The sequence below is a fragment of the Triplophysa rosa genome, linkage group LG15 (genome assembly GCF_024868665.1).
Source record: "Triplophysa rosa linkage group LG15, Trosa_1v2, whole genome shotgun sequence".
In the NCBI taxonomy this organism is placed as follows: domain Eukaryota; kingdom Metazoa; phylum Chordata; class Actinopteri; order Cypriniformes; family Nemacheilidae; genus Triplophysa; species Triplophysa rosa.
Window position 1 is genome coordinate 6512469 of NC_079904.1, and position 14618 is coordinate 6527086.

Here is a 14618-nt window from a genome sequence, read left to right on the forward strand (position 1 = left end):
TACAATAGATGCATATTTATTAATTAAACTTTTAACCCATTAACACAAGTTTTTAAGAGCATCCAAAAAAATGAAGTAGGATTTAGAAATCCAAATTCGAATGTCAGTAATTCACGAAAGGCTGTGTAATGAAAACGAACAAACAAAATAGCCTTCAAAACTGCAAAAGAAATGAATCCCTAGAAATGTATGAGCAAGCATTATATATATTTATATAAATATATAATATGTGTGTATATATATACATATACAATTATATATAATAATCAGATCTCGAATTTGAACAAAAACACCTTTACAAAATACACCAAGCTGTTGGCATTTAATGGAAAAAGTAACTTGTCCCTCGGGGTACATAAACTTGGGGTGTTTACATTAGTCACTTCTGTTCTAGCTGACATACTTCTTCTTGGGATTCTCGCAAAACACCAACAAAAATAACATCATCCGATTTATCTTCCACCTTTAATGTCAGATGAGTGACTCTTAAATCCCGCTCTTCTGCGCTGGTGCAATCAGAGTCATTTGGCCTTTCTTGTACACCTGCAAAGCAAATTCACTGGTTCGTTATCAGTGTTGGGTGTAACTAGTTACTAAGTAATTAGTTACTGTAATTTAATTACTTTTCACTTGAAAAAATAAAGTAAGGGATTACTCTTATTTTTTCTGTAATTTAAATACTGTTACTTTTGATGTAATTAAACTAAATACTTTGTGTAATATATGTGTGTGCAATAGTGGAATTGACATCAAAATTCAAAGTCTAACTTTAAAATGAATGCTTTAATGTATAATTCTCACATTTGTAATACTTTTGTCAGTTAATAATTGTACTTTATGTAGTTTATATTATTTATTTGAATTAATTAAAAAAGAGCCATTTCATGTCTATCCTTGAATCACTGAACTAATCAAGGTTGATGTAGGATATAGAAAGTAATTAGTAATAAGTAACTAAATACTTTTTGGAGAGAGTAACTTGTACAGTAATCTAATTACACTATTGAATATGTAATTAGTAACTAGTAATTAATTACTTTTCCAGAGTAACTTACCCAACACTGTTCGTTATTTAATCCATTATATAAGAATATATTTTTCTGATGAACTTGATATATCATTTAAAACGAACGCACTTCACTTACATGAATATTCTTCAGCATCAGGACAGACCTCCATCACACCTCCATCTCCCTGGAGCTGAAGTGCGAAGTAAACAAAAATGATTTGTTTTAAGCATGCTTGTCTTTGACATACTTTTTAACTTAAAACATAACTTCACCAGTAAATTAACATTAAGACTATAATACCGTGCCATCAGACCCAGTGTCTGATTCTGCTCCATCGTCACTGGTCAGAACAAGAAGATCTGCAGTAACACCTGCTTATAACACATTGTTAATACTAAAAGCTCAAGTCATTTAAATTCACTTTTAATTGCACATGGAATAAAAAATTGCCATACTGTTGAATTCCTCAAACAAAGCATCCTTTTCGGATCCAGTCTGGCAAACATCTTCCTGTACCTGCAGGAAACATGATATTACTCTCAGCCACTGGGTGGTGTGAATAAGACAAAAATAAGACAAGACAGTAAGTATAACACCTTCTCCTGGAGTTCAACGTCAAGGAAATCCATCAGTAAATCCACCATATTATTTGCACCCCCTTAAGGAATATTTAACAAATATGAATGAAATCAAACAATCAATTTTTCATCAAGTTAAAACACCAATAAATGCATGGTATATGTAAATAGTAAGAAACAACCTTTTTGCTCTCCAGCTGAAGAACTTCTGTCATCCTGGGACTCTCTGTTTTGTAGATGCTCTGACTTGTATAGGAATTTCGTAAAGATATACAGTTAGTGAGTTTATACACCTTGTTTTAAGAACTGACAACGCTGGAGAAAAATAGATACTTACACATGCAGTACAGGTCAGTATTTCAACTAGTTGTGCTCCTGCCGCTGACACTTCTTTAACCAAAAAAACAAAGCCAAGATTGATATTTAAGTCTAAGACTAAGAAGTTAAAAACTTGCGCATATATATATAATATTCATATAATATATAATATTTATAATACAATATAATATAATATATATAATATATATTAATATATTATATATAGTTAGGCATAAATATGAACAGAGGCAACATTTTTTATTTTTGCTGTGTATATGTTTTCGAGTTACAGTTTTATAATAGATATTGTCTTAAAGTGCACACTCTCAGCTTTATTTAGAGTGTATTCACATCCAGATTAGCTGAAGGATTTAGGAATTACAGCTCTTTAATATGAAGCGCCCCCCTTTTTCAAGGGACCAAAAGTAATTGGGCAGTTGAATAAAAAGCTGTTTTATTCACAGTTATGGGCTTTTCCTTAAATAATTTTGTCATAAATGAAGCATGTTAAAGGTCTGGAGTTGATTCTACATGTGGTGTTTGCATTTGGAAGCTGTTGCTGTGAACCCACATCATGGGGTTCAGGGAGATCTCCATGCAAGTGAAACAGACCATAGTTAGATTCCAAAAACACTACACATCCGTCAGAAAGATGCCAGGAACATTAAGAGCGGCCAAATCAACAATTTGGGACATTCTAAGAAAAAAACAACACACCGCTGAGCTCAGTAACAAAACAATCCTGGGCGTCCATATGAGATAAAAGTGGTGGATGATGACATTATCCTCTCCATGATGAAGAAAAACACCTTCACAACGTCCGGACAAGTGAAGAACACTCTCCAAGAGGTAAATATGTCAATGTTTGTCAATCAAAACAATAAAGAGAATACAAGGAAAAAATAGAGAGGGTTCACAACAAGGTGCAAAAGCCTCAAGAATAGGATGGGTAGATTAGACTTCTGAAATAGCCAAACAAGCTCTAGAAAGCATTTTTTTGGAGATCAAATTAATTTCAGCCTGCATAAGACTAAAAAGAATAAAAGATATGGAGAAGGCTTGGAATATCTCATGATATGAGCATACAACATCTTCAGTAAAATAGTGTTCAGGCAGTGTGATTCCATTTCCATGCATGACGTCCTCAGGCACTGGGTCACTGGTGTTTTTTTGGTGATGTAACAGAAGACAGACGCATCCGGATTAATTCTTCACTTGTCTGGAAGTTGTGAAGATGTTTTTCTTTATCACGGAGATGATAATGTCATCATCCACCACTTTGATCTCATATGGACGCCTAGGATTGTTTTGTTACTGAGCTCAGCGGTGTTTTTTCCCCCCCAGAAAGTCCCAAATTGTTGATTTGGCCGCTCTTAATGTTCCTGGCATCTTTCTGACGGATGTGTAGTGTTTTTGGAATCTAACTATGGTCTGTTTCACTTGCATGGTGATCTCCCTGAACCCCATGATGTGGGTTCACAGCAACAGCTTCCAAATGCAAACACCACATGTAGAATCAACTCCAGACCTTTAACATGCTTCATTTATGACAAAAGTATTTAAGGAAAAGCCCATAACTGTGAATAAAACAGCTTTTTATTCAACTGCCCAATTACTTTTGGTCCCTTGAAAAAGGGGGGCGCTTCATATTAAAGAGCTGTAATTCCTAAATCCTTCAGCTAATCTGGATGTGAATACACTCTAAATAAAGCTGAGAGTGTGCACTTTAAGACAATATCTATTATAAAACTGTAACTCGAAAACATATTGATACACAGCTAAAATAACAAAAAAATGTGCCTCTGTCCAAATATTTATGGCCCTAACTGTACATATTCACAGCATTTATAATGTCCAGAAAACTAATAATAAGGCGGCCTTCGTTGCTTTAAGCAGCTCATAGCTCCAATAAAACTAAGAAAATCTCACCCAACAAGCATTAAGTACTCTTACATTCTTTATAACCGTAGATCAATATTTGTCTACATCTACACATTCACATTGACACAATGAGTCTATTAGAGTTTATATTTACAAATGCAATTAATTCAGAGGGAAAGCTTTTGTGCATGCTTTGAAGTGAGGCCCCAATATTTTTCTACATAGGTAAAATCAAAGATTTACCTTCAGCAAATTCAACCAAGCTTTCAGAATAGGACACAGGCTCCTCCGCTTGAAGCTATATGAATTTACATGAGTACAAGTTAAGACATTAGCTGACAATAATCAGATAGCGTGAAATCACATTTTTCTGATTACTAGAATAAGACGCTCTACCTGTTCTGCAGGTTCATCACCTGGATCCATCTGCTCCACGAGTCTTTTACAACTCTCATCACCTTGACGTTTTAAAATATCAATAAATTTTGCTCTACCAACTCAATAAGCAATTTATCACTAGGGTAACAGAAAATGTATTTACAAGGCTGATACCGTAGCAAAAGAAATTTACCTTTAACTTTAGCAGGATGTTTTTGTAGTTAGCGCTTACCTTGTGGTTCGTCAGAGGATGAAGCGAAAGCAGCTTCATATTCTGCATCTTCAGCCTATTGTCATTGATAAATAAAAAAAAGCATAGATATGCTACTATATATTAAAGCTGCAATCATTCTATTAACCACAATGAAAAGTCCATTTACCTGGGAGACAATCTTCATTTGTGCAGCATGCATTCCTTTGGTTAGCTCACCTACACAACACGGAAGTATAGGATTCTTGAAGTTAACCATTTGAGAATGAATACATGATGTGACAACATATCTTAGTAATGAATATAGTGCTTTAACAATAACACAGCCTCAAAACATGACAATATGAAATCACAAAGGCAATTAGAAGTGCCTCTAATGAAAAGCAATAGATACATACCATCCAGAACTGAAGCTTCACCGCTTAATGGCTGCAAATATGACAACAGTAGATAAATAAACTTTCTCCTTTAACAAACATATTTAAAAAAGTGCATTAACTTTTGTTTTACTATTTCACACCTCTAATGGCTTTTCTGGCAGTATTTCATAGATGTTGAGTGGATCGACCACCACCTCAGAATCATGGTCCACAAGCAGAACCTGCAAAACAATTAACATAAATAATAAATATAAAATTAAACAAAAAACACACAAGACTGTAAGAACCAATGTGACAAAAAAAAGGAGAAGTGACATTTACCAATGAGGCATCTTCAGAAACCTTCAAAACTTGTGCCTTACACCAATTTCTTCTTACGTGAGACCAGATTACACATTCTGATCCAACAGGTTTCTTCTCTGTAGCCTGCCTTATACAGCCAAAGTCTTAAAAAATAAATAAAACAGAGACTGTGTTTATAAACTGACACAGGGTGTAATAGGATTTTATACACCATAACAGTGATACATATTATTTGTGATCAGGCTTACCTGACCGAATTATCTCATATGACGGAGCCTCTGGTTCAACAGGGCACAATTCAGAATCAAGTTCCTGTTGAAGAATGCCATCCGAAATGTCTTTGGGAGTTGCATCTGATAGTTCCTCAGACTGTTGTGCCAAAACTTGAGGATGGAGCGTTGCGTCTATGAGGGTCTCTTGAGCAAAGTCATGCTGGTTTGTCAGGTCTAATAAACTACTGGTGACATCAGCAATTGGTTCGTGTTCTGCGTCACATTCGGATTCCAAATCCTCTGTTACAATAATCAAATCAGGGGAGTGAACATTGTCATCACTCATCACAAATGGGACAGCAAGCACTTCAGTTTCAACCCCAGTACCTTCTGGTACATCAGTCTCTTCCTCTTGTTGTATTTTAAGGTCTGGGGTACAGGTTTCATCAGTAACATCAGTGTCTGCTTCAAGAGTTTCTTCTGAGCCAATATTAATCTCCGTTAACACAGAATCTTCATAGGGGACAAAATCTCCCCCATTTAAGAATTCAACTGATGGGCCTTCAGGACTTTTCCAATATTGTAGCATGACATCATTGATGACAACACCGTCACACTCCAGCTTGACAAAGTGTGGCATTTCAGAGGTTGCCATTCTCTCAACGGTGATGTTTAAAAGCTTGTCATTAACTAGCCCATAAAACTCATCATCTGCCTTTTCATCCCAGAAACCTTTGGAAACATCAAAGCCTTCAAGCTGGCAGTCAAACGCCTGAGGGGGAATATCAGATAGCTTGGATGGAAGTGCCCTCACGTCACCTACATTGACTTTGGATTCGTTTCCATAGTCTACGAAAGTAACAGACAATGTGTCATGGTCCCTAGTGGTTACTTTAGCACGATACCACAGATTGTCTTCAGCGAAAATGGTAATGCCAGCACTTCCCACTGGCAGACAATCCTCCTTCAATGTATTCTCCAACACATCACCGACATTCTGTAGCACGTCTGCAATCTCTTGAAGTTTGTCTGTTGAATACTGACACCAGAAGAGTTGAGGACCTTTGATGACTGAGGCGTATCCATTGATAATTTTTCCAATTGATAGGTCAGGGTTTTTGTAATAGGTGCAGGTCGTGACATCAGACATTTGCTTGACACTTGTGCTCTTAACCTCAGCTGTTGGTGGACTTTCATCCTCGCATGTGGATCCAAGCACCACACCATTAACATCAAGTTTCACTTCCCACACAGCACCTGAAAGCTTCACAAACGTGCACATGACCTTATCCACGTTTTCTTCAATTACCTGTTTGAAGCTGGATGCTTGGTCTGTGCTGTCAACATTCTGTTTATTTAGCGAGCAGTGGATGCTGTACCTTGGAAACGAAGCAAATGATTGTTCGAGTTGACATATTTTTGAGGGAGAAACGGCAGTGTTTCCAAAGTCAACGAACTCAACATCAATTGTGTCACCAGTGTTTTTTCTTACTACTGCACGGTACCAAGAGTTATCATCGGGAAACACTGCACGGACTAGGTCACCTTCGTGAATATCAGTGGGAACAAGATTCACACCCTTTAACTGGCCATCATTTAACTTCTCGACAAGTGAATAAATGTCATCCTCATCAGTTGCCAGCTGAACAAAGAAGCTAAAGGGGCTATTGCAATGTGAGATGAAAACACTGGCTTCCATACCTGGTTTTATGGGTTTCACTGAGAGCTGTGATTCTTTGAGAGACGTCTGGGGCTTGATTTTAACATCATCTTTCTTAGATTGACAAGGGAGCGTCAACTCATTTGGCTTTCTTGGTGATATCTCTGGTTTTGTGGTATTATGGCACCTCTGAAATTCTTTTGTTGGTTCTGGTCCACCATCTTTATGGACTCCCCACCTGTTCCGTGTTGATTCAAACCCATTACCTCTTTGACTTTGGCTGAAATGCTGAACCCTATCTGGTGGATTTGTCATCAGACCACTGAAACTTTCTCTCACATGGGTTGCCAAGCTTTGTGCGTTCTTGTTCTTTGTGCCATAGTCTTTGAATGCTCTCAGTTCATTTCGGGGGATTTCATTGTGAAACTTCTGTTTGATCAATGCATTGACTTTCGTTTTCCCATCATAAAGTTCCACTATCAGTTTTCCTCCAGGTTCTTTTGCCACGATCAACGCCTTGAAACAACCTCCCTCTGCAAAATTCTGAAACCACTTTCCCACTTCACCCGGTACGTTGTCTGGTATATCCGAGAGCCCACATTCGATAGCCTGCACTGGGACAGTCATTATGTCTCCTGCTTCGATTGGAACTGGTAGCAAACATGATTTATTGACTTCCAGTGTGTTTCCGTAATCCACAAAGTGAACCACGATTGACGGTTTTGTAGATTTGATTTGCCCTCTGTACCAAAGTCCATCTGTGAATTTCACAAAGCAAACTGTTCCGAACGTCTGAGGACACTTGGTGACCGCTAGTTGATTGCAGAGGGAGTTGACTTTGTCAGCAAGTTTTTCTATCTGGTCTGAATTTCTTCCCAGATGTCAAAAGAACTGAGTGGCACTTTTCACACAGGTGACTCTCACTTCCTCTTCACACCCAGTCTTGATATCATGTGTGGAATAGTAGTAGGTGTCCAGGTGAAAAGGTGAAATGGGAGACCTTTTAGAGGGTGCACGATCAGCTAGATGTCTTTGGACAAGAAGATTGCAAATGCTTTGGAACGGGGTTTCCAAATCCACCACATTGAACACAACTTTCTGGGCATCATACATTACAGCAAAAATGGTGCATTTCAAGGGCACGTTTGTGGAGGCTGCAGTGTCAACAAAATCTTGAAACTGCAATGTGGCTTCAGGGCTCCAGTCTATAGATGAGTGAGAGACTGGGTGGATGAGATTATACAAACTGCATCGAAAGGCTTGTCCCTTCATCTTCAGAAATTCTGGAGTAATCTTCTGCAGATCTTCAATGCCAACCTTCGTTGTCTGCCCGTAGTCAATGAAAAGCACATCAACATGTGGTGTTTGGTGTTTGTGAATGACCAAGGCTCTGTACCATATACCAGTTTCAGGATGACGGGCAACACAAGCTGCTTCAAAAGGAGGCTGAAATTTTCTGTGAGCATAGAAGCGCTGGATATCTTGCATTAGCACTTCCAAACATGCTGCATTTTGGGCTTTTTGACACCAAAAGTCATTTGGACTTTCAATGTAGGACACGGTTACCTCCAGCGAACTGCCAATTGGAAATAAACATTCTTTGAAAGCTGATGCACTTTCTGTCACAACAGAAGATATGGATGGCGTTTGAGGTCGAGTACTTGTCCTGACTGTGTCAGCGGTGTGTGCCGTTTTTAAACTGCAAGATCTTAAGGCAGGATTGTCCACAAAGCTCTTTTCACTTTCTGCAAGGTCTGCGCTGCACAACAACTTGCTTGCATCATTTTTGCCATATAAACTGGGTTCCACTAACTGAACAATATGGGTGTCTTGAAACTTGTCTTGGACGTGCAGATCAAGTACTTTGTCTTCAACAATTCTGGAAAAGAACGATGTGGCCTTCTCATCCCAATGTGTCAGTTTGGGTTTAATGCCATGGAGGGAGCACTTTACTGCCACAGCAGGTAGCTCCTGGAATCTCAGAGGTAGCTGTCGAAGGTTGCAAAGCTCAACAATTTCTGTGTTCCCATAGTCAAGGAAGTAAACTTCTGCTTTCTTGTCAATTACCTTGTAGATAGCTGCTCTGTAGAACACACCATCTTGTGCTTTAGCTGCACAGAGGAGACCAGCGACAGGCTTTCCGATTAAACCTTCTGTACTTGTTGGATCATTGTACAGATGTCCAAGGTCGTACATAAGCCGATCGAAATCCTCTGCGTAACGCTGAGTCTGAACCCAAAACTTTCCAGGGCTGTCAACGTGTTGCACAACAGCTACATGTGAAGTGTTAGGTGGGAGACTTTCTGTAAAGAACACCGGTTTGTTCCCTTTAGGGTCAGAGTATGTTCCATCTGGGTGTTTGGACAACGGGCTCTTTTGAACAGCAAAGTCATCATGGGTCATATCGGAGTCCAGCACACATTTCTGTTTCAATTCAAACAACTTATTGATGTTTGTATTCTCCTCGCCATAAATCGTGACATAGTGGACACCTTCTGAAAGGCTCCGATACTGAAATTTGGCAATCACGGTTCTGTTGAGCAGGAGAGATTTCAAGAAATCGATCTGTGTGGCTTTCCAACCAACACCTCTGTCAACTATTCCGTGAAGAGAGCACACGTACGTTACAACCGGCATTCTGAAGAATTCAGAGGCAAGTGGTCTGATGTTGTCAACCTGTACGAATTGTTTCTTCCCATAATCCACATGCAAAACCTCAACCACATTGTTGGCAGACATGACCTGCTGCAGCACAGAACGATACCATTTGCCGTCACTTCCTCTTGATGCACAAGGGCTGCCCAAATTCTCAGGTCTGGCAAAATTTGTTCCAATTCTTCCTTCATAATGCAGAGTTATCTGTTCAGTTAACTTCCTCAGCTCCTGAGAAAAGACCTTGAGTTGACAGAATATACGAAATGGATTTGTTACCTCTGTGACAACCACGGTCTCGACGGTATCGGTCTGCAACTCTGGATACATGTAGGATTGTGGTTTCTCTGTTTGCTCAATGAGTCCGAAGGGTTTGTTCCCGATGAAAGAAATCTTCTGAAGATCCACTGCAGATCCGCTGTTAGCCTGCAAAGACCTCGTAACAAACTCTTTGAACCTTTCACTGGACAGTTTTTTGGCAAACCCCATTTCAAACATCTGTCTGGACAGACAAGGAATGTCGAGCAGGAACGTTCGATGAGGCACGAGAACATCCTGAACAGTGGCGCTCACTTTTCTACCACAGAAGGTCTTCAAGAACTCCAAGGCCATTGTTGTCCATTTGTTCTCAGGAGACAGTGGTAAGACATTGGCAAGAACACAGAATTCCACCTCAGGAGGCAGATAGAAAAACTCACTTTTGCCCCATGCTAGTGTGTTAAGCGTGGCATGCAGTGTTCTACCTTCATCAATTAAAAACACACTGTACTCTTCAGCATCTCTTGACACTACACGGGCTCTGTACCACGTTTCATACACGCGTACTAGGCACAAGTCCCCAGGATTTCCATCGGATTCGCAAAACCCCTCTCTGGGGTATTGAATCTCCTTTTTTAGTTGTTGATATGCAAATTTCCGATCTTGATCAAAATTACCCCAAAACTCTACCAGTACACATGAGGGGTTTAAGTTTACTCGTGAAATAAGTACAGGAACATTTGAACCTGTTGATGGGAGGCCTGGAATTGAACACATTGTGTTTTTCACAACTCACTCTTTAATGACCCAGTGTCTGGTGTATCTAGAAAGAGAAAAGAAAACAGAAACATATAAATGTTATTTTTTTACAAAAAAAATGCCCAATTGTTCAACGCAAGCATGTCCAAACCCCATGACAGGTGAAACTAGAATAACATACAATGCAGAAAGAATAGTTGACAAACTTGTTTCGTCTGATCAATAAATCAAATATATATTGTAAACTTTACCCATTACATTTAAATATTAAAAATAACATATTTGCAGTTCACTTAAAGCGATAGCGACCAAAAATGAAGCGACCAAAAATGAAAATTCAGTCATTGTTTACATGCCCTCACTTCATTTCAGACCGGTGTAAATTTCTTTGTTCTGTTGAACACAAAGAAAGATATTTGGAACAATATTAGCAATTTTCAGTCCCGGGACATCATCCACTACCAAAGTAGAAAAAAATATTGTATTTTTTTCTGTTTAACACAAAATGAAATATTTTAAAAGAATTTAACAAAACAAACAGTTCTGGGGCACCTTTGACTACCATTTAATTTTTCCTACTACGGTCGTCAATGATGTCCCAGAAGTGGAAATTGACATTCTTCCAAATATCTATCTCTGTGTTCATCAGAACAAAGTAATTTATACAGGTATAAGTATAAATATTCTATGGAGTCGTAAAAAGTGAACACATACTTCATATAGGAAAGTAGTGCGTATATACACTGCTTAAAAACCTACGAAACAAATAACCAAATATGTGTGAACTACAGAGACATTAAAAATAAAGTCAAAGAAAACGTATTTATCTGTTATTTTAGCGCTGCGCAACAAATCACAGCTGAATTATGTTTGATGAACACAACTAAAAACGACATTTTTCCAATGTGACAAGACTCACATTTGGTTTTTAAATGATCTAACGTTATCAATCAATCCATCGAAGTACTGTACTATAAAGAGCAAGTTATCTTTACATAACGTTCAAAACATCCCAACATAACAAGACTCAATTCAGCCATTAACGTTACTAATAATGTGAATCGCAGCAACTAAGACACCTGCACAACCCAACACTCGATCAACAGTGTTTTTAACACGCCTTTAAGTCAAACCAGTGAAAAAAGTCCAACTTTAGGTTATTGTAGCCTAATAAAAACGTGCTTCTCAACAACTCGAGCAGAAAACATTAACAAACAACTAAGTTAAGGTTACCAGGGACGTCACAGTGGAGTCGCCTAAGTATAGTAAAGCGTAGTTTGTGAGGTAAATATTGAGATTTAACCTCTGAAAATACGACGACATACATCAATTAGTTTATAAATATCGCCAAATGTCAACCATTTTTATTAGTACACACTTAACGTTAATCGTCATATATTACAAACACTTACCTCATCAGGTTTCAGTTTTATTTTGTTGTTGGCCATCGACAAAGTGCTTCTTGTCAACCGTCAAAACTGAATGAAAAGGCGACAAAGATACTGCCAGCACGTGATATTTTAACACGACTAAACAATCAAAGTGCGAAAAACAAACGACTTCGGTAAACTAGGTGAATATGAAATTATAGATACGCAATTGGATTTCAGGTAGGCAGCTTTTCGCGCCTCACTCTCGTGCTTTTAGCTAATTGGCTCATTTTTGGTCAGGCGGACGTTCATTAAAATGGACGCATTTGTCGTTTGTGAAAGCGTAAAATCTAACGCAAAATATAAACGAACATCATTGTAATTCATACCGTAGTATCGGTGATTGGTTCAGATACTGCTGATACTTTACAATATTACAAATTGTTATCAGTTAAAATACGATACAAGGATATTTTAATTGTACTCAAAATAAATAAACGTTGACCAAACCCATTTAAGCATTTCTAGAAACAAAACTATTACAAATAATGTAATATCTGAAAATTACCACTGTAGTTTTATACAAACTATATATATGTCCAGTGTGCTTACCAGTTAAGTAATTTATTAATTTAATTTATTGATAGATTAGATTTTAAATGTCTAAAACTCTGACACTAGTTTCCAAAAATGAACAAAGACACCGAGCAGTTATTTTAAAAAGAAAACTATAAATTTAATACATCAAATGACATATACCATGTATGTGATATTAACAACAAAAAACCTCACTGATAAAAAAATGAGTCAATATATAACAAAACTCCAGTCCAAAGAATGAGCAGATCATCTATTTGCATTATTACTTAATGGGGACAAGTGAACAAAAGACAGAACAACGGAACAACAGATGTTGACTATTTTGCTGGCTCTGTGTTTATGCCGTATTTCTCTTTGAGAAGTTTCAGCTGTTCCTCCTTTTTCTTTGTGTCCATTTTTTGGAAAGCCTTGAAAGAGAAAGAAGGGATAAACATATGCATTAATACATATTTTAGCTGTCGTTGCTTTTTACATCTCAACAAACTAACAGAAGCTTACTGGGTACAATATATGGTTACATTTTATATAGCAATCATGAATGTATAATTCACATGTACATATGGACACAAGGGCAATTCAACCCAACTCACCCTGTTTGGGTTATAATACAATACAACTAAGTATCTGTTGCAGACGTTGAACCCAGATAGATGGTCGCAGGCATTTTTTGCATCAAAGATGTCCTCATATATGACGTATGCAGTTCCTCTGGTTTCTGGTGTGTTCCCACTGGGAGGATAAAAAAATCAATCATGTGATCGGTGATAGATCCTTTTTTTACACATAAAAGCAATCAGCAGTTTGCAACTAACACACATATTAACTTTAAACACTATTAATAAAAGAAATACTCACACTCTGATTTGACGAATTGGCCCATACTTCCCAAAGATGTCATACATCTCCTCTGCTGTGATCTTGTATGGGAGATTACGTATGTACAATATCCTGTTTACCTCTGGAGGTAAACGAATCTGAAAAATACCAACGTGGTAATAATAAGTATAGACATACGTGCAATGTTATAGACTTACACAAATGATATGCAAATCACAGATCCAGGATTTTGACCATTTAGGTCCCCCAATGTGAAATCTCTATTAAAATACTCTTAAATACATTTTCACCTTTATTTTATACTCTTAAAAAAATGTGAGAAACAAAGATCGTGAATTCACACATGGACGTGTTGGTTAATGTTCAGGCCACATTTATCTAACAAGAGATCCACCATTCCACGATCCCAGTGCCATTTTAAAATACAAATGCAGGCGAATGAAATTTAAACATATCATTAGTCATCATTAGTTTATTTTTACTGTCTTAGGGGTAAACTGATCAAACTCATACATGAGCAACAAGGATAAACCTCAATCGTCAACACGGGCTAATATTTTGAGAACGAGGAACTGCTATGAAGTAACTCTGCTTACACATTTAGAACCAAAGCTGGACTTACATTCGCTCGTTTCGCCGCTTGCATCGCCATGGCTGGATCTTTTAAAGCGAAAACTCAAACTATGCGAAGAAATGTTAATAATCCACACGCAGTAGTAGAGAATAGCTAGCACAAAAGCAGCTACGCACTTCGGAATGTTGGACAGCGCAGCGTGATGACGTACTTCTGGATAAGCTGCGTCAGTTCCGTTGGGAGCAACGCATAGAACGAGCAGCGATCCTAATCATGTTTATTACATAAAAAATATAATAAATTACATATCATTGTTTTAGTTTAAATCAGATCGAGCAATACCAGTAAATAAAACTAAAATACAAAATTGTACAAATCCGCATATTTGTAACTGTACTGCCACCTAATGACCATCTTATGCCATGACGTGTGAAGGCTTATTGAAATTAATGGCAGATCATAACAGAATTTTAGAATATCGTTTCTTTATTGCAGTATTTTCTCATCTTTCGATCAAATATACTTAAATATATAAATACTTTAAATAAGTACATACTATAATTAGTTATATTTTATCCAAATACTTACCTTATAAAGGGTGTAGATTTATTGGTTTCTTTGGTATTTGTTGTCTTGT

The 14618-nt window shown here is 37.6% G+C and overlaps 2 protein-coding genes across 2 annotated transcripts; both read right to left on the reverse strand.

Moving 5' to 3' along the window:
- Positions 1 to 28: 28 nt before the first annotated feature.
- Positions 29 to 12581, reverse strand: tdrd6 (tudor domain containing 6). Its single transcript, XM_057353208.1, is given in 15 exon segments — positions 29 to 543; positions 1146 to 1200; positions 1311 to 1381; positions 1466 to 1526; positions 1607 to 1668; positions 1771 to 1834; positions 1926 to 1978; positions 4031 to 4085; positions 4184 to 4245; positions 4398 to 4452; positions 4546 to 4595; positions 4775 to 4805; positions 4897 to 4977; positions 5078 to 5202; positions 5308 to 12581. Coding segments are annotated over 15 exon segments (6300 nt in total). The 5' UTR covers positions 10619 to 12581; the 3' UTR covers positions 29 to 379.
- Positions 12582 to 12729: 148 nt separating this feature from the next.
- sf3b6 (splicing factor 3b, subunit 6) lies at positions 12730 to 14194 on the reverse strand. Its single transcript, XM_057353210.1, has 4 exons — positions 14030 to 14194; positions 13426 to 13544; positions 13161 to 13299; positions 12730 to 12977 (listed from the first exon to the last, which is right to left on the reverse strand). Exons 1-4 carry the CDS (start codon positions 14057 to 14059, stop codon positions 12888 to 12890), a joined length of 378 nt encoding a protein of 125 aa, XP_057209193.1. The 5' UTR covers positions 14060 to 14194; the 3' UTR covers positions 12730 to 12887.
- Positions 14195 to 14618: the final 424 nt, after the last annotated feature.

Coding starts and splice junctions, on each gene's coding strand:
- sf3b6 (XM_057353210.1), bottom strand. CDS start 14,059: ATGGCGATGCAAGCGGCGAAACGAGCGAAT. Junction 13,545..14,029: donor AAGCGGCGAAACGAGCGAAT/GTAAGTCCAGCT, acceptor GGTATTTTTCAG/ATTCGTTTACCTCCAGAGGT. Junction 13,300..13,425: donor CCAATTCGTCAAATCAGAGT/GTGAGTATTTCT, acceptor TTATCCTCCCAG/TGGGAACACACCAGAAACCA.